Here is an 18,770-nt window from a genome sequence, read left to right on the forward strand (position 1 = left end):
TGTTCCTTTCTAGCTCCTGGACAAACACCAGTATCTTACTGTTCCCATTACAGCAAGGCAGAGATTCTTAATTCTGCTGTGAAAATATCCCCTTAACATAATACAACAAAACAAAAATTCTCAGTGTGTGATAAATCCATTGAATGGTGTAATTGGAGCAAATATATAAGTGCTTTGCATTGATTTTGCAATTCCCTCACCTTCATTTTATTTTATTTTATTCATCACTTGACCCATTCCAAAGGCTTGTGAACAGAGGGGGAAAGAAAATCACAAGATGTTAAAAATGTTTTTGAAAACCTTATGTAAGAAACAGTAGATTTGAAAGACCAGATCATAAAGGACTTCCAAAGCTTACCTCAAAGTCAAAAGAAACCTGGAGTCAAGGAGAAGGAATACAGATGAAGACCAACACCCATCCCTCTTTTAGGGGCCTTGGGCAATTAGGAAATAGTCTTATGAAGTGCCACTGATGTATCCCTCCCCACCACTGTAACAATTAGTTAATAATATTTGTCAGGTTCTGCCAGTTTTAAAACTCCATCTCTATTTGACCTTATTCTTGGCTATCAAAAACCAGTTGAAAATCTTAAGATACTCAGACTGGGTTTGCCGGAAAATTAAGTTTGGGGGCAGCCCTTGGAGGTCTAGATTGGCACCTGAATGGTAAATGTAAAAGGATGAGGAGGAGCTAGATGAATGGACAAATTAAATGTTACAACTAAAAGGCTTGTCCTTAAGGAATCACAACCTACCTTACCTAGCCTGGAGTGGGTAAAGCTCTTTACCTCATTCTGCTATATGTGGTAGATTAGGCATCACCATATGATGAACAGAGATTTGGGCCTATAATGAAACTCTTCTAGATCTACTTTGTGTGGCCTTCTGTAATGTATGCCACTGTCCACTGCGATTTTGTTTATCTTTATTGGCCCTCATATGGCTGATTGACCAAACATATAGTAACAGCTTTTGGTTGTATGAATCAGCCCTGTATTTCTGGGTTAGAAAACAATGAAAACTAATAGATTGAAGTTCATCAAATACAACTGTGAATGGATTGACAGTAGTATAATTTCTAGGAAGTGATCCATATACAATTCCTCATTTGCAATCTAGTGATAGATTTTCAGATATCCCTCATTCCCCGTATATGGATGTAGAGCACAAATTTACAAATCAGTGTACTGAACCAACACGAAAGACCCTCTAGAATAGGTTATCCGATGCACATGAGCTCTTATTTCTTATATCATTTCCCCCCCCCCCCCATATCTTCATTCTAGATTGTGAAGAGGCCAGGGAATAATGATGAGTCTCCCATGATTGGAGATAAGGTTTATGTCCACTACAAAGGAAAGCTGGCCAATGGGAAAAAGTTTGATTCCAGCCGTGACAGGAATGAGCCATTTATCTTCAGCCTGGGCAAAGGTAAAGAATGGAAAAGGTGGAGAAAGGTAAAGAGAGCCTTAGGGATATAAAATGGGTTCTTGCCAATTAAATTACAGTTGGTTTATAATCCTGTTTTCAGAAAGACTGTGTGACTGAGAGCAAGCAGGGAAAAATCTGAGTATTGGAAGATGTCTTGTTTTGCTATTACTTTTCAGACCTAATCACAGGGCAACAAAGGAAAAGAATCTCGTTGTTCAGCCTGCCATCTCAGTGGCAGAAACCTGTGTGATCATATGAAGCTGCCTTCTACTGAAAGAGGCCATTGGCAGCACCTCTCCTAAGTCTCAGGCAACAGTCTTCTTTGGCACCTGCTACCAGAAAGGGCACCTCTAAATGTACTCATCAGTCCTACTATAGTTAATCCAGATAACTAGGAATCTGTTTAGTGGCAGGAAGAAAATAATAGATTAAAAGAGTGTGGTTACTACTCATTAAATTATAACTCTAGGGCTCTAGAGCAGTGGTTCCCAATTAGCTAAGTAGGCCCTTGTTTTTCAAAAGCCAAACTATGGACCCCCTTACTTCTGAAAAAATTGATACGTATCTCCATGGTAGTGTTTTTTTAGGTGAATGGTGCCACGGACCTCCTGGGTGGGTTACAAGGACCCCCTAGGATCCGCAGACCACTGCTCTAGGACAATCCTTTTTGATCATTAATAAATTTTTCGCTTTTTGTTTCCCTTTACTGTTCTCTGGACACAGTCACATTGAGAGTGTTGACATCTTTCTGTTTCCTTTGATTTGTCAGAATGTAGTAAAACAAAGTATGTGTTAATCAGCACACAGTCGTTGTTAGTCTGTAGCATCAACAGCTTGTTAAGGATTGTGGCATCTTAAAAACTAACATAGAATCACAGAATTGTAGAGTTGGGTGGTACCCCAAGGGTCATCTAGTCCAACTCCCTGCAATGCAGGAAACAGATTTATTAGGGCAAATGTTTTCACGAAGTATCGCTAATAATTCACGAACCCTTTAGAGTCTTATGATTATTATTTAGAGGTTTTAAACTCCCAAGTTTGTCTTCTATACCTGAATTCAAACAAGAATGAGCATATTAATTGGCAGTTACTGTAAACTGGAAGAAATGCAAAAAAAAATTATTACGGATGGAGTTGCCCCCTGAGAGTGTGCTCTACTCCTCAGCTGCAGTGTGTTCCACTGAGAGACATTTTCTGTAATTATGCCCAGCTTTGTAGAATCCTTGCCTAACTGGTCAATGAAACACTGAAGCTGAGAATCTATCAGCAGAAATGAGATCATTGCTTTCTGGCAAGCATTTAATGGTTTCAAAAAAGTATTGGTTTGCTTTACTTGCCTCTTTGCTTTTGCTTTTATAAGTTTTGTTATGCTTTGGGAGTTCTTTGGAATAAATGGATTACCAAAAATTAATAGCTACAGCTCCATAGACCCAGCAAACTGTTCTTAGAATATTTGTTCATATGGCCATGTTTGAAATTAACATGTGCTCCATGTTAATTGCTTTCCATTGGGATACGCTGATTTTTCTTCTGTCCCCAGCCTTGCTCTAGTTCTTAAATGATAGGTGCCTTGGCCAGAGATGGGAAACATTGAGGCCTGGGAGCCATATATAGCCTTCCAGCCCTCTCTGGACTCTCACCAGGTCACACCCCACCCCAGACCCTACTTTATACTCTCCTTGAAAGTGTCCTTGAAATCTGATCATGCTTCTTGCTGCCTGATTGGAAGGTAGAGAGGGGTGTGTAAGTGTGTGTAGAAACTAGCGTACCTTGCAAAGGTAAAATTCTCATTTGCTTTGGTCTTGCCCACTTTTGCCTCTGGCCCCACCTACCACTGCCGTGTGCACCCTGGAAAGTTGCCTAGATGGCACCATAGTCCATGAGCTGAGAAATCTTCTCCACCCATGCTTTCAACCATAAACTTTAAATGTGGTTTAAAAGTGAACATGCAGCCTGCTACTGCACAGTGTGAAAATCACAGCTATTTCGCTCCTTCACCAGTCCTGCTGTAATGCCAAGGGCTAAACTGAACCCAAGCTTGATAATCTCTCTCTCTCTCTCTCTCTCTCTGAACAAACCTTGAACCGGGGTTCAGACATAATGCTAAGCACTCAGCAGCCATGGCAGGAGCAGAGAGGTGCAAAGCAGTCAGTTTTTGCACTGGGAATCAGCATGATGTGTGCTCACCTTTAAATCATAACCAAGGTTAAAAGTGACAAGTGAAGGCTGCTAGTGCTAAATGATGGTTTAACATTCCTTGTGTGATATTCTGGTTTGTTTTCAGATAACAGTGTACGTAAACAAAAATAAACTGCAACTTACTCGAGCAACTATCTGATGCAGAAGCAATAGAGACACACAGTTTAGTATCATGGATTTTGCATAACAGTTCGGTTATTTGACTACTACACTGTACATGTCTAAATGATCACAAATTGTAAATGTTTTTTTAAAAATGTGTCTGTGTCTTGTCTTGCTTTGGTAAGCTTACTAACTGAAACTTTTTAATTGAAATTTCTTGTTATTAGGCCAGGTCATTAAGGCATGGGATATTGGGGTTGCCACCATGAAAAGGGGGGAGATCTGCCACCTGTTGTGTAAACCAGAATATGCATATGGTTCTGCTGGCAGTGTCCCAAAGATCCCCTCAAATGCAACACTCTTCTTTGAGGTAAGTGTATCTTTATTTGCTTATTTTATTTTGACTAAGTACATTGTTACCTAGTGAGTGTAATTTCCCAGTAATAGCAGATGTGCAGCACAATGTTTTATGGGCAGAAGTGAAGCAAACTAGCAATGATCATGAATCCATCCACTAAACTCCACAGTGTTGGGAGAGGCCCTGAGTTAACTAGATAGGATATTGTCATGGGAATCTTCCTGTAAAGGCTAAAATGCAGTTGGGGACCACTTTGATTGATAGCCCAGGAAAAATACATATACTGTTTTGGGATCTAAATAAAGTGGGGTGCCACTGTTAATTCTGATAACACTAATCACCAGCCCATTGAAGGTGAAACTAAATTCAGGCAACTCTTCACCTCTTTCCCAGTAATCTCTCTGCCTCCCTATTCCTGCCCACCAGAATTGGAAGAGTTGGCAAGGATGCAGAGGGGCTATAGCACACATTATGTGGAAACATGTTGAACCCCAATATCAACCAACCTACCTGTATTTGTTCTTTCAAAGAAAAACAGCTTCCAAGGGACACCGTTGATTCGTAAAACAAAAGGGAAGGGTGCTTAATTATTTTGGTGCTTGCTGTTTCTCTACTTGAGCCCAGATATTTTGGACCCCATGGGGAGAAAAGCTGTTTAGGAGAGAATTTTAAGCTATGATTTGGGGGACAAGAATTGTGTCCTCTTTTTGCCTACTCAGAATCATCCCCTCCTGTCCCAAAATGGTGTGTGTGTATTTTTGAAGTTAATATTGTGACCCTATTAGCTTTTTTGTGTGATATATAGCTAGCCCCAAAGCTTAGGGCTTGTGCAAACATTTTAAGGCACAATGCAAGCATTTTCGCTCTTCTACCCTCTAATTACCCTACTCTTACTGCAGTAATGCTTGCTGTTCAAATGTAACAGAGGGGAGAACCTTGCTGACTGGGGAAAATCCTATGCTGTCACTGTTTTATAATGGGATGTGCAATTTGGAGAGTGAGTAGGCATAGGCTTCAAATGTTGGAAAATCAGCTTGGGGTAGAAAATGCAGATTTGAGGGGAGAGTATTTGTTATCCAATTTTGCAACTCTTCAAAATTTTGTGGACATCATGCTGGAATGGGAGGAGTTGTGATTCATGAATAAATTCATTAGCATTGTGCAGCAGGGGCACATTAAGGCTCTGCAGGCTGTGGCAGAAGGTGAACAGAGGTAGACATTCTGGGTCAGCCTGACTCTCTATTCTTAACATATGCAGTAATGACAGAGACTGGGTAAGCACTGAGTACTTTTTACTTTTTAGCCAGTGCTGGCTTGCCACTGTTCTCCACCTCATAGGAACTTAGTTTCCAAGAAGGAACCATCCTTCACTGCTTTTCCCAGCTCCTATCTTTCCAGAATACTAATAATAATACAGTGGTACCTCAGGTTAAGAACTTAATTCATTCTGGAGGTCAGTTCTCAACCTGGAACTGTTCTTAACCTGAAGCACCACTTTAGCTAATGGGGCCTTCTGCTGCCGCTGTGCCGCAAGAGCATGATTTCTGTTCTCATCCTGCAGCAAAGTTCTTAACCCGAGGTACTATTTCTGGGTTAGTGGAGTCTGTAACCTGAAGCTTCTACAACCTGAAGTGTCTGTAACCTGATGTACCACTGTAATTACTTTTCAAAATACATTCCTGAAAAAAGTGAACCCCACACAACTGTTTCCAAAAACCGTTTCCATTTCTCTGTATTTTGAAGCCAGAAAGTTGCAAAGTAGCAAAGACAGAAAGCAGACATATTGGGGTTCAGCTTGCCCACAGTAGGAGTCCTTGCCCCCACTCCTCCACAGCATTTGCCTTCCAATAATTATTTCCAAATTAACACATATATGCAACATTTTTGCCAATTGGTACCCTCTTGGTTTGCGCCCTGGATATTTGAGCACCTAGCAACCCTCCAGGGGGAGCGGCACAGTGATTTGCACATATGCCTGCTGTGCCTGCAAGCTCTTAGTCACCTCAGAGTCATTGGAATACAGCCATACCTTGGGTTGCGAACGCTGCGGGTTGCGCGTTTTCGGGTTACAGACGCACCAAACCCAGAAGTACTGGAGCGGGTTACTTCTGGGTTTCGGTGCTCACACATGTGAAGAAGCACTAAATTGTGCTTTGCACATGCGCAGAAGTGCCGAATCACATCACATGCATGTGCAGACACGGCGCTGCGGGTTGCGAATGTGCCTCCCATACAGATCACATTCACAATCCAAGGTTCCATTGTATATGCAAACAAAACATCAAATCTGTGTCTTATAATTCTTTATAGAATGCAGTGTAGTAGACAGATTGCACCCTAAATCTGGGGAAAAGTTGTTTCCAGATTTCTACAATTTATGACTTTTCCTAGTGAGGCCTTATGCAGATAAGGTATCATTTGCTATATTGTGGGACTTCACTAGCTTGCTTCTCTTTCTCATTGTTTTGTCAGACTCTTTGTAGATTGGGCATATTTTGATCCCCACTCATTGGTTCTAAGAGCCGTAGTTTAGGGCTGGATTTACATGAGAACTCTGCTTGCAGTTGATGCTTTTTTGTTGCTTATGGTAAATCTGTGTGATAAGGAGATGGCTATCCATGAGAAATGTGGGAGCAGATGCTACGAACGGAGTGAATAATTCATAATCCCCTTTTGTCATGTGTAGGGTGGTAGTGGAAGCAGCTGACTAGAAGGATGGCCCATGTGAGTTAGCCCATAGATCCAGTGTTTGTGAGTGTTCCAACCCTTGTGGATTATCACACATTTGAAGTTTGGTCTTATTGTTGTTACCATTATTTTCAGATTGAGCTGCTAGATTTCAAGGGAGAGGATTTATTTGAGAATGGAGGCATCATCCGCAGAATCAAACAGAAAGGTGAAGGATACTCCAATCCCAACGAAGGAGCTGCTGTACAAAGTGAGTGTTAATTTGCATGCAGGACTGCAAGGATGTTCATGTCAGTTGTTTGGAGCATTTGAAATCTAGGGGTACTTTGCTATCTCTGTTCATTACCAGCTCTTATTCATAGAGACAGAAATATATGAACTAACTGCCCTGGCAAACATCAGCTCCAAAACCTGTCCTTCCAACCTAATAATAATAATAATGATGATGATAATACTTAGCTTTGTTTAGAGGATTCAAGTGTAATGTTTACAACAACCCTGTAAGGAAAATCAGTATTATTATTCCACTATACTGCAGATGAGCTGAGGCTGAGAGAGAGTAGCTTGTCAAAGGAGGCCTAGTGAATCAAACCAGAGATTTTCTGATTTCACTGCTCAGTTGCTTAGCCACTGTGCTGAACCACCTTTCAACCATCAGTTTTTACTCCTGATCTCATGTGCCCAGATTCTTACAGCTACATTTCCCCATGTCACCCTAATTTTCTGATATCTTCTTCTCAATTTTGTCTATTCCTTTTTTACCCTCCATCAGGTACATTCTTGAAACCTGAGCCTTTTCATCTTTCTCTGCTTTGTTATCAGCTTGAAGTAGCCACTTACTTCATGGGGTTCATCCCCGATTCTTCAGAATTCTATGTTTCTTCTGTTCTTGTCACAGCTGAAATTCAGTACAGATCAGAATGTGCACCTGCTTGCTGATGACCACGTAATGTTTCTTTTAAGGCTTTGACCTATTTAACAAAGACACATCTAGCACTTTAAGCACTTTCAGTTACTTTCATCTGCCGGGGAACTGGCAGCTTCAGACAATTTGATTAACTCCATAGTTTTGCACACCCCATATTCTTGCAGGCTTTGATGAACATCTAATCTACCAAATACCGTATTTTTCGCTCTATAACACGCACCCGAGCATAACACGCACGTAGTTTTTAGAGGAGGAAAATCCGTAGGCATGCCACCCGTAGGCATTCCCTCCATAACACGCACAGACATTTCCCCTTACTTTCTAGGAGGAAAAAAGTGAGTGTTATGGTGCAAAAAATACGGTATATGTTCCACATGAAGCTTCATTTTCTCTCAGTTTACAAAAGCAATGGGGGTGTTGTTGTTTGAGAACTGTTCTTGTTTGAAAAGCTGAGTATTAACACTCAATAGGCTTTGAAAAACAGTTGTGTTTTTGTTTTAGAATCTGTAACAAAGACCTTTCCTCTTCTGCTATCCAGTTCCTGGTTTCAGTTTAGAACACACTGATTCTTTTTTCTTGGTAAATCCAACTGAATAAGCACCAGGGCTACTGGGTTCTGAGGGTGTAGCCCAGGGGTAGGGAACCTGTGGCCCATCAGATGTCACTGAACTACGGATCTTGTTATCCCTAATGACTGGCCATGCTAGCTGGGGGTAATGGAGTCCAACAACATCTGAAGAGCCACAGGTTCCTCACCCATGGCTTAATGGAAAATATTATAAAGCGAGGGCAGTTAGCTGCTGAGGGAAGGGTTTGCTGGTAGGTCACCTGAGTTCTGAGTCATAGTAATCCTTTTTCTGTCATAAGGACCCCTGTGGTAATGACTGCAAACCATCCTTAAATTCTACAGCTGTAAATTTTTGGCTGCAGGATTTCTAACTGATAAACGGAAGAAAGCTGGAAGGTGTAAAAATGGATAATCCAGGCTTTAGTGTCCTCATTTACACTGTTCAGATCTTGAAGTTCAGTAGTAGGGCACATGCTGGGCAAGCAGAAGGCCTCAGGTTCAGTCCCTGGTATCTGCAGGTAGGGCTAGGAAAGGTCCTTCCTGAAACCTTGGAGAGCAGCTGTCAATCATTGTCAGCAGCACAGAACTATATAAACCAGCGATCTTACCTGGAATAAGACAGCTTGCTATTCTGGATGCATAATTGTAATGATAGTGCTTTGGGACACACCATACAGCATCCTTTATCAGTCTCAAAACCATGCTTTGTATATGATTATGATTGCAATCTCACATAGGTTTTTCTTCTGAATTCATTATGTAAGGCATGTAGTGGCAGGCACATTTGTGATAGGTACCGTATTTTTTGCACCATAACACTCACTTTTTTCCTCCTAGAAAGTAAGGGGAAATGTCTGTGCGTGTTATGGAGGGAATGCCTACGGGTGGCATGCCTACGGATTTTCCTCCTCTAAAATCTACGTGCGTGTTATGGTCGGGTGCGTGTTATAGAGCGAAAAATACAGTATCTAAAACCAGGTAGCATATTGTCAGTTTTATGTTGCCTCTCCTTTGGGAATAAGGCTACCTATTCTTCCTCCCTCCCCACTTGGCTAAATCCCGGATGATTGAGGTTTACAGGAAATAGCTGTTGAAGTCTGTGGTTTATTTCAAGTTTAAAAACATGTCCAAAGGGGTTGTTGCAGGAACAGTAGGGTAGTTTAGTGGAGTCTTCCAAGAAGCTTCTTTCTAGCAAGCTGGAAGTTCCCAAGGGCTCTCCCTCCCTTCCTCTTGGTTGGAACATTTGTGCCAGACCACAACTCCCACATGAGAAAAACAAACCAACGAAACTTCATTGGTAAGCTGCAGACACCTTTTTTTAAGGTTGCTATTTGTATACTAATGAAGTATGTTTTACAGTTTATTATGCAACAAGTAATTTATCTGCCTAAGTAATACTTGCTTGTTGACATGGAATAAGAAAAGTTTTTGTAGTATGATCCGACGTGTGTACTCAAGTCCCACTGAGTTAGATTAGACTTCCTTGCAATAAAGTATGCCTACAGCAAAAGGCTTTTCAATTAGGGTTTCAACTCCCAATGAGAATTCTGAGTAGTCATGTTCAGAACTGAATTGTAAATTTATTAGCAATTTGTTCTTTTCCTGATTAGTTTATTAATTCAGAAGTGTTTTCACTTATAGATTTAGTTGTGTGGTTCACGAAAATAACATGACTGAAACTAAAGCAGAGATATTAATTTAATGATTAAGTTTATTCCCTTTGAACAGCTGCTTTGTGAGAATCATGGAAATAAACCATCTGCAGCAGTCTTCAGAATACATGAAGTATAACCCAGGGGAAATTGGGCACGTTAAGAGACAGTGATACCAAGTGCCCACCTTCCTGCCCTCAGTTGGTCCCCATATTGACAGTAAAGCAGAAATAGAGATGGGATGTTTTGAAGAAACTAAATTTATGTTTGCTACCTCTGTTTCTTGTTCCAGTAGACAAATGCCTCTGGATTGTGAATGCCTCTGGATTGTGAAGTGGAAATGTGCTGATAATTTGACTTGAATAGAGCAGGTTGGCAGAAAACCAGAAGAGTAGTTATGATTGCATTTAGAAGCCAAGCAGGTGGTAAAACCTCGGCAACTGTGCTTTAACTGATAGTGTTTCTGCTCAGTTTTAGTAAAACCCAATATTAACTTGGGAGCTGATACAAAGATTCCTGGCAATTATATTACTGCTATAATTAGAATGGGAGGAAATATGCATGGAGTAGAACTGAAGTCTTTGAGCAGAATTTTTGTAGACAGTGTTATTAGCTTGACTGATGGGGCATAATTCACATCTCTGCTTCCTAAAACACAGGCTGCAGTTGAATATTTGCATTCCAAGTTGTGTTACAGCCCCTCTGCTGTTTTAATCAGAGTACAAATTGCTGTCAGTGCACAGAGTTCATGTGCCAGCCACATTCAGAACACAGTGTTCTGTGCTCTTCAAAACAAAATTGCTCTAGGCACTGAGAGAACAATAAGTTAGCTCAGCAGCTGAAGTGATGTTCCCTGGTCTGGCTAGAGTTTCTGACTGTGTAATCCAAGTGTAATTCTATCCAAATGATCTGCTTAAGGCAGCACTTAAGTAACTTTGATAATCAAGTTGTGGAGTTTTTCTGATATCATGTTTATACAATTCATATGAAATCACTTCCTCTAATAATGAATGGGGGTTGTCCAAAGTGCCTATCAACTTGGAAGCAAAAGAAAAGCACCCCAAAATAAGGGACATGTTTCTGTACAGTTAGGGGGTTTCCTGGGTATGGAGAAGTATAAAAGTTTGCAAATCTAAACCCTCCAAAAATGGCTTAGTGAGGATTTTCAAGGACTGAGGGCATAGAGATAACAAAGTTCACACTGAATGAATCCCAGATACAGGAACTAAGGTTTTTTGCTGCTACTTTTTGCGCAGTGTATGATTGAAAGCAACTGAGAGAAATAATATTAGTACAGTGTGTCAGTTGGGGATAACGGGGGTGGGAGGAGTTGAGGACAGGTTGAGAGCCGTTGAGACATAGACCACGATCAGGCACATTGATCTCAGTGCAATAAATCATGATTTATTTGGGCGAAAATGAGCTGTGTGCCATGTGTTCCCTCCTTACTCTTTCCCTTGTGCACCCAGCTTTCACAAAGATTTCTTCCATTTCTTAAACGGAAATGATTTCCTGTGTCATCAGCTGGGTAATGGTAGTTTAACAAACTCTGGAAGGAGCTTATTTGGCTGAAGACTGTTACTTTTGAACCCAGCCACAGATTTGACAATGTTGGTTGAAAAACAAAGGGAAACCTAGGAGGAGTTGATTGCATGGGTCTTTTCCACCCAATCACATCACCCATCTAAACTGAGCATCAGTTTGAGGAGGCCAAAGACTCCCATGTTGCTGGTGTAATTGGAATCCTTCCAAACACTCCCCAGCGACTTATCATAGGGAGCATACTTACACACTGCTGGGCCATATACTGTATGTGAAAGAGTCATAAAAGAAGTCCTTAATCTCCAGAAATGCTCTTTTATAATGTTTAATATTTATAAATCAGTTTTGCATTTTATAATTATATAATATTATATATCAGTTATATATTATACTATAATGTATCATATGTTTATTACGGTATATTATTTTAGCTCAGTGACAGAACACATGTTTTACATGTGAAAGGCTCAGTGTTGGCATCCCCAGGATAGGGATAGGTGCATGCAGAGTTTGTCTGAGGCAGCTTAGCCTTCTGAAGTCTTGGGCAAGTGTACCCTACTCTGCATGCGCCTGAGTAGGGCTGCATTGAATTGCAGGGGGTTGGACTAGATGACCCTTTGGATCCCTTCCAACTCCACAATTCTCTGATTCTATGGCTGGGAAAGACTCCTGTCTGAAACCCCAGAGAGCTATTGCCAGTCACCGTAGGTAATTGCTTCAAGAGCTAGGTATCTTCAGTAGAAAGCAGGACAGAACTGAAGAGATTGCTACATAGGGAGAAAGTGAGGGATATACTTCTGTGCATGTCACTAGGACTGAAGTGAAGTTCACCCTTCAGAAATACCTAATATGATTTGTCTTTGTTCATGTTAATGAAGCTTATGATGGATGGTTGCAATACTGTTGCATTATGCCCTGCTGAGTTCTGGCATCTAGTTATGTTTTTGTTTCTGCGTGGTGTTCATGCTTGATGATCAGCAGACATCTAGAAATCTTGATGTTTGCTTTCTATGCAAATGGTGGTCAAGGGAGAGGGTTGTTCTGGTTTCTTTTTATTATTATTTACATGAGAAACTTATTTTTTGGTTGAACATACAGTGCTGGCTTAGGGGTGTGAAGACCATAGGTTTAGAAGCATAAGGCAAAGAGGTGGAAGTGTGCCAGGATTGAAATTGTTTCTTCGCAGCCTGTGTTCTTTGATTTGCTGCTCTCCAGTAGAAACCTGAGTAGAAAGTACAGTTCCTGTAGCCCTGTGTGTGATGAATGACTAACCATCTACAACTTAATGAAGTATTGCTCTAAATTCAGAGACTGGCCTTCTGTTCACAGGGCTGCTTTTCCAGCTATTATGAATGTTCTGGAAAGAGGCACTAACAGTGCTGATCTCTCAGCTGCCTGCCCTCCACCTTATTCAGTGCACCAAGTACAATGTGAGCATTCCATTCCAAGTACAGTTTAAAGGATGAACCTTGTTGTTCCTTGCTTTTTGGCTAGAGGAGAGATCTCTAGCTATCAGAAACACATAGCTATGTGAACCCTGACCATCAGCTGATTCACAGGGCTTTCATAGGTCCATGCATGAGACTTTACAGATGCCACCAATAAGCTCATGGTGGTGCCTGCAAACCTTCTTTAACTCAGCCATGTCTTTACCTGCCATCTTATATGGCATCTAGGGATAGGTTATCTCTGTTTTTCATTTTTCCAGTCTTACATTCAGTTCTCCAGGTTTCTGTAATTATATTTTGAGATCAGCAGTTTCCTCTTTTAGGAAGAATAAAAGTTGGTATCTTTCATTTCATTCCCCCCTGCTGGTTTAGGAGAACACTTCATGCACCTGATGAAGTGGGCTCTGGGCTACAAACACCCATGCTGCAATAAATTTGTTCATCTTTAAGATGTGCCACTGAACTGTTTGTTGCATATCTTTCAAGTCAGTTTTTTTAATATCTGAGAGTGAATGTGTTATTTTACCTTGTTGTGTTCTAGCACTAAGTATCATGTAGTTTTCCTTTAAAGAAAACTTTGTAGCTCTTATTGCATGTGGCTAGCAGATACAGCTATAACAATATTTGCACACTTTGTAATAATCAATCTTAGATTTACAAGTCAGCATGTCAAAACTCAATATCTGGATCCAGCAGAGCTGCTTAGAAACCAGGAAGCAGACTAACCATTATGTGTTGCTTTGTCCTTGTTCCAGAAAGGCACAGTTAGTCCTTATGGGAACATAGTGTTTTATACAGCACTTGTTCGTTCGTTCTTTCTTTCTTTCTTTCTCTCTTTCTCTCTCTCTCTCTCTCTCTCGCTCGCTCGCTCTCTCTCTTTCTTTCTTTCTGGGAGGCACTTATATATGCAAACAGATGTTCAGTCAGAATGTCCACATAGCTTTGTTAATCCAGGTAATATTTCTATTGTGCAAGTGTATTACTGTAATTTTACTATTTGACTTCGCACCACAATCTGGCCCAGTCACAAACAGGAAGTACAAAGATTTACAAATGGATAGCAGTATGTAGCTATAACAGTGCAGCAACCTGTGGCCTGTTCTACAGCAGTTATTGTTGCATGCTCTGCTTAGTAAGGGAAGGGAAGACAAGGCAAGACTGTCTAGTAGCCCTTCCTGGCTAAACAAGTCCTTTCTCTAAACTGAGCCCTTCATGATTCCAGTAAACACAGAGGATTTCTAGATTGCTGCACAGGGTCACAGAGGAAACTTTCCCTGCTAGCACTGGCGGAAGAAGAGGAGTGCGGGGGGAGCGCACCGCCCCCAGCAGCGCGATCCCAGTAGGGTCCCATTTCGGCTCCCCCCACCCATGCGCGGTGGGTGCCATGCCCCTGCAGGTGCCATGCCACACCCCTGCAGGCGGTGCTCCACGCCCCTGGGATGCATGCCATCCCCGCCTGCTCTCCACACCCCGGTGCTGGAGCATGAAGCTCTGCCACTGCCTGCCAGTGCCATGCAGGTGCCCTTGTATAGTATTTTATGCTGTGGCAGAGTGCCAGTAGCTTTTGCAACACTGTGTCCCAGTTTAAATACAAAAACACCAGTTGCAAGCTCACTTCTGCATCAGGAGCCTACTGCCCAGTGCTAGGAGCTGTGATGTCTATGCAATGGCTCTGAAAACGGGGCCACAACATGACTAAACTAATTTATTTGTAGAAAAACATTTACTAGACTCTGAAAACTTCAAAGACTGTAGAAATCATCTGAAGTACTCAACTCTGTTGGCTAGAGGTCTCATTTTGGAAATGTATTTATATATTGATGTTTAATACATCACAGCAGTTTACAACAATATAAGGACATAAAACCAAACAATAAAATCAATGGAACAGAATAGAAAAAAATTCAGCAGGCATTTGAAAGATGGCACAGAAGTCCCCTGGTGAATTTCTGTTGCAGAGAGTCATGGGCAATGTGGCTTTGGGGTTTATATTGGGGCCCGAATGCTGACAAAAATGTTTTAGCCATGAAGTGCTTTAATGCCTGTCAAAATATTTGCAGTCAAACAGTGCTTTACACTGCATTGTTGTTTTCTTTCTCATACAGTCCATCTGAAAGGATTCTGTGATGGCAGAATGTTTGATTGCAGAGATGTAGCATTCACTGTTGGAGAAGGAGAAGACCATGACATTCCCATTGGAATTGACAAAGCTCTGGAGAAGATGCAAAGGGGAGAAAATTGTATCCTACATATTGGAGCACAGTAAGAAACTTGAGATTTCTCCCGTCTCTCTCAATATTTTCAGTAGTTGGTGTGATAAAGCAGAGATGTGGAGCCACCCTCTGAACACAGGTGTTGCTGCAGCTTATTGAGCTGGTGCTTGAGCAGGGCAGCTGTTGAGGTTGATGCTGTGTGGATGTACTGACAGAGCCAATATTGTGCTCCTGTCAATGTTTTTACACAGCCACAACATCACCACCACACAGCTCTGTCCTGGTCCCTTTCAGGTAAGCTGTAGCAGTGCTGGTTTGCGGAGGGCAACTCCACAGCTCTGCCTCACCATACTGGCCACTACTGTCTGTCTCTTACACATGCACACGCTACACAGCTTCTACAGCATTCAACTCTAATGTAAGCAAAGATGCATTTAGACATTATTTTGCCACAGGTTCTGTGGCTGTGGCTCCAGTGTGCCAGAGTGCTTTGATTGCTGGATTTTGAACACACACAGTTACCCACAATGCAGAGCAGTCCTGTAGTTTATAAAAAATAAAATACTGCTGTTTGATCAGCTTTCCTTCAACGTAAGATTACCAGATTTTTTTCAATGACTCCGGAGACACTTTTCAACTTCAATGGATTTTGTATGGGGACTGATTGGTAAATCCGGGGACTGTCCCCGGGAAATGGGATGTCTGGTAACTTTACTTCAAAGCAGCTTCAATCTGAAAGGAAAACTTTACAGTTAAGCTCTGGTGTGTACGTTTGAGTCAGCTATTGCACATGTGTAGACAATAGCCTCATGAATAGGAGTTGCGGGATATAGGCAAGAAACCAAACAGGTAAAGCGCAATGGGTGGCGACATCACTGTCCCCTCTCAGGTATATACAGCAACATACAAATGCAAATTGAAATGCAAGGGAGGAAATTACCTTGCTGTGCTTTAAGCTACTAACACATGCATATTCTGTCTTAACCTTTGTCACAAGTGAGGCAATTAAAATATGTTAAAGCAAACCAATTGTGCATGTAAAGTGTTTTTGTTAAATGATTTTCTATCGTAATACAGCTCTTGCAATTAATAGTGCCAGAACTACATTCTATTGCTAGCTAATAGTAGGAATCTTACATATGTCCTCTGATGTATTATCTCTCTTAAAAAAATAGAGTAACATAATTCACATCTGGCAGATTTTAAGGGTTGGAGTAGAAAGAATTTAGGCAATAATTCCAAATATTATTATCTATTTACCCTTCTAAAGTTTAGTGTGATTATTGAAGATCCTAAGACATTTGTGAAAAATCTCATTACTGAAAAATAAATGCATGTTCCATTGAAGAAGGTATTAAAATTGAGTAGGAAGCAAGGTATATAATAGTATCTAATCTGAATACAAAGGAAGTAATGATAAGCCTAGTATAGTGTGTACAATCTGTGTGTGTTGCCACAGATGAGTTACTTGGCCACTAGTTTCCTAGGCAACATCTGTTTTGTTTCCAGGGGCCGGTGTGTAGCTACCCACTGTTATCTCCACGTGAGCGCAAATATTCAGAATGCTGAATTAAGTGCCTCATCCTATGCTGTTTTTGTTTAGTATTTTGTTTCCATGCTTTGTTTTAGATATGGATTTGGTGAAGCTGGGAAGCTTAAATTTGGCATAGGGCCAAATGCTGAACTTGTGTATGAAGTTACACTGAAAAGCTTTGAAAAGGTGAGAATGGGATTTTTTTCCAATTGTAAACAGCTATAATACACACACACACACACACACACACACACACACGGCTGACATTTACCTACAATATCTCTTCTGCAATGAAAACATTTAGGATGTCCTGTTCTCTTTCCCCCTCCCTGCCCCTGCATGTTTGTGACAAAGCTTGGTAAGGCAGATACGTCAACTAAGGTCACAGTGTTCTTGTGAGTGTGTTTGTTTTATTGTTTTGGGTGGGGTCCAATACTTGTTCTGGGCTTGTTCCTTTTGTACTTCTTTTTTTTCCCTGGGCTGCAGACAAAAAAAATCATGTCCTGCCAAACAGCACTAAGAGGAGGGCAGGGCAGAATTGCCAAGCAGGCTGTGCCCTCTTTGGGGTGCTGGAGAATGTACCCATCTCTGTACCGTATAGTAAAGGAACAAGATGTACATAAGGTGGAGCTGTGCTTTTATAGTCTATACTGGGGAATGTTTGCAGGAGGAAGGCGTTGGTTTCTTCTCCACGCTTTCTACTCTTGAAAGATTTGTAGAGGTTTCTCACACTTTCATGACTTTTTCATCCTAGCACACAAGACAGTGTTTCCAAAGAGATTTTTAGCAGAGCTATAATCATTTGTGAAGTGGGTCCCCAAGTTTAGGGCAGCATCCGCAGAATGCTATCCTCATTAAAGTGTCAGCAAGTACCTTTAATCCAGATTTCTCCTTACTGGGAAAAATCTGATAAATATATTATTATGCATCTGCAGTCATTGCTGGTGTGGAACCTGTTAAGTGCTTTTTGGGTGACGGAATAATTTGGCACATGTGTAGTGATGTTTCAGTGGGTAGCTTCCATTGCCACACTTCTGCTACCAGTTGCTCCCCACATGGAGCAGATTTGCACAAGCCTTGTAATAATAAAAACAAATGTGTAGTGCTGCTTAATGCTCTGAATGGAGGTGGGGAAATGCGTGTGCCAATCTTTCTGTGAATTAAGACGATACCTCTCTCTTTGCCTTATCCAACTAACATTCAATTTAAATGTAATGGACCTGAGAATCTGTTCATGTTGCTGAGAAGGAGAGGGGAATCAAGTCAGTCCTGAGTGTCATCTCACTATTTTTCCAATCCCCTCCAAGAGTCTCTTACAGCTGTAGGTAGAAGCCCTGCTGCACAGAGCTATTGAAGATGATGGGTGGTGGGGAGGGGAGGGGAGGGGAGAAACAGCAGGAAGAGGCAAGCAGGAAGCCCCCCTTGCCACCTCTTACTTCACCCACCACCACTCTGTGATCCTGTACAAGACACTCTTCATTGAACACTCATCCTGGTTTGTAGGGAGGTTAGATGACATTGACTATTTATTGAGTACGCATTCTGATTTGTTTGTGAGGAGGATAAACAATGTCGCATCAAACAAAAGTAATCACACACTTTCCAGTGCATGTTCCTGTCGCTTTTGGAGGGTTTATTGTACAGGAGCTCCAAAGCAAACTTATTTTTCTGGAATGTGATTGAATCCCACCTGAAAATAACAAGTCTGGAAGCATCATTACAGAGGTTTGGGAAAATGGCATGAAGAGGTTCAGGAGACTCGCCTTTGAGGTGAAGTTGCTCATTAGTTGGAGAAGAGTGGGAAAGAGGAATTACCTTAATTTATAGAAAACTTGGCACATGCCCCCAACACATTCAGAGCACTAAACATGCCTGGTTTGTTTCTGTTATTACAGATATTGTGCAATTCTGCTAAATCAGAATTGTGCAAAACTAAAACATTTTTTTAAGACTAAAACAATTGCTGTTTAATCCTGTAAACTTGCTGGGGAAAAGAAAGAGATTGAGAGGAGGGACAAAAAAACTCACCCAGGATATTTTCTACCAATCTCTGCCCAGTGGTCTGCATGACAAGCAGCAAAATAGCAATGAATATAGTGAGTGAAAC

The 18,770-nt window shown here is 41.3% G+C and overlaps 1 protein-coding gene and 2 long non-coding RNA genes across 10 annotated transcripts in view; 1 reads left to right on the top strand and 2 right to left on the bottom strand.

Annotated features, from left to right (window-relative positions):
* Positions 1–18,770, top strand: part of FKBP5 (FKBP prolyl isomerase 5) — a 53,098-nt gene that overhangs the window by 19,236 nt on the left and 15,092 nt on the right. For 5 of the 8 annotated variants that reach the window (XR_014527580.1, XM_083509401.1, XM_083509403.1 and 2 more), the window contains 5 exons: positions 1,287–1,431; positions 3,960–4,102; positions 6,914–7,028; positions 15,022–15,178; positions 16,759–16,849. Coding sequence is in view for 6 of the 8 variants with exons in the window: in XM_083509401.1 (XP_083365527.1) it covers positions 1,287–1,431; positions 3,960–4,102; positions 6,914–7,028; positions 15,022–15,178; positions 16,759–16,849 (651 nt within the window). In the remaining 2 variants the exon portion in view is untranslated. Of the gene's footprint in view, positions 1–1,286; positions 1,458–3,959; positions 4,103–6,913; positions 7,029–15,021; positions 15,179–16,758; positions 16,850–18,770 lie in introns of all 8 variants that reach the window. The other 3 variants (XR_014527581.1, XM_083509405.1, XM_083509406.1) reach the window with 1 other exon arrangement.
* LOC310709587 overlaps positions 1–18,770 on the bottom strand; it is a 479,424-nt gene that overhangs the window by 15,828 nt on the left and 444,826 nt on the right. The gene's annotated exons all lie outside the window — the stretch shown is intronic.
* LOC310709585 lies at positions 202–5,391 on the bottom strand. The gene is made up of 2 exons (XR_014527592.1): positions 3,459–5,391; positions 202–3,412 (listed from the first exon to the last, which is right to left on the bottom strand). It is a non-coding gene; the product is annotated as an uncharacterized lncRNA (long non-coding RNA).

The sequence above is a fragment of the Podarcis liolepis genome, assembly GCF_965112155.1.
Source record: "Podarcis liolepis genome assembly, chromosome: 6".
NCBI classification, from domain to species: domain Eukaryota; kingdom Metazoa; phylum Chordata; class Lepidosauria; order Squamata; family Lacertidae; genus Podarcis; species Podarcis liolepis.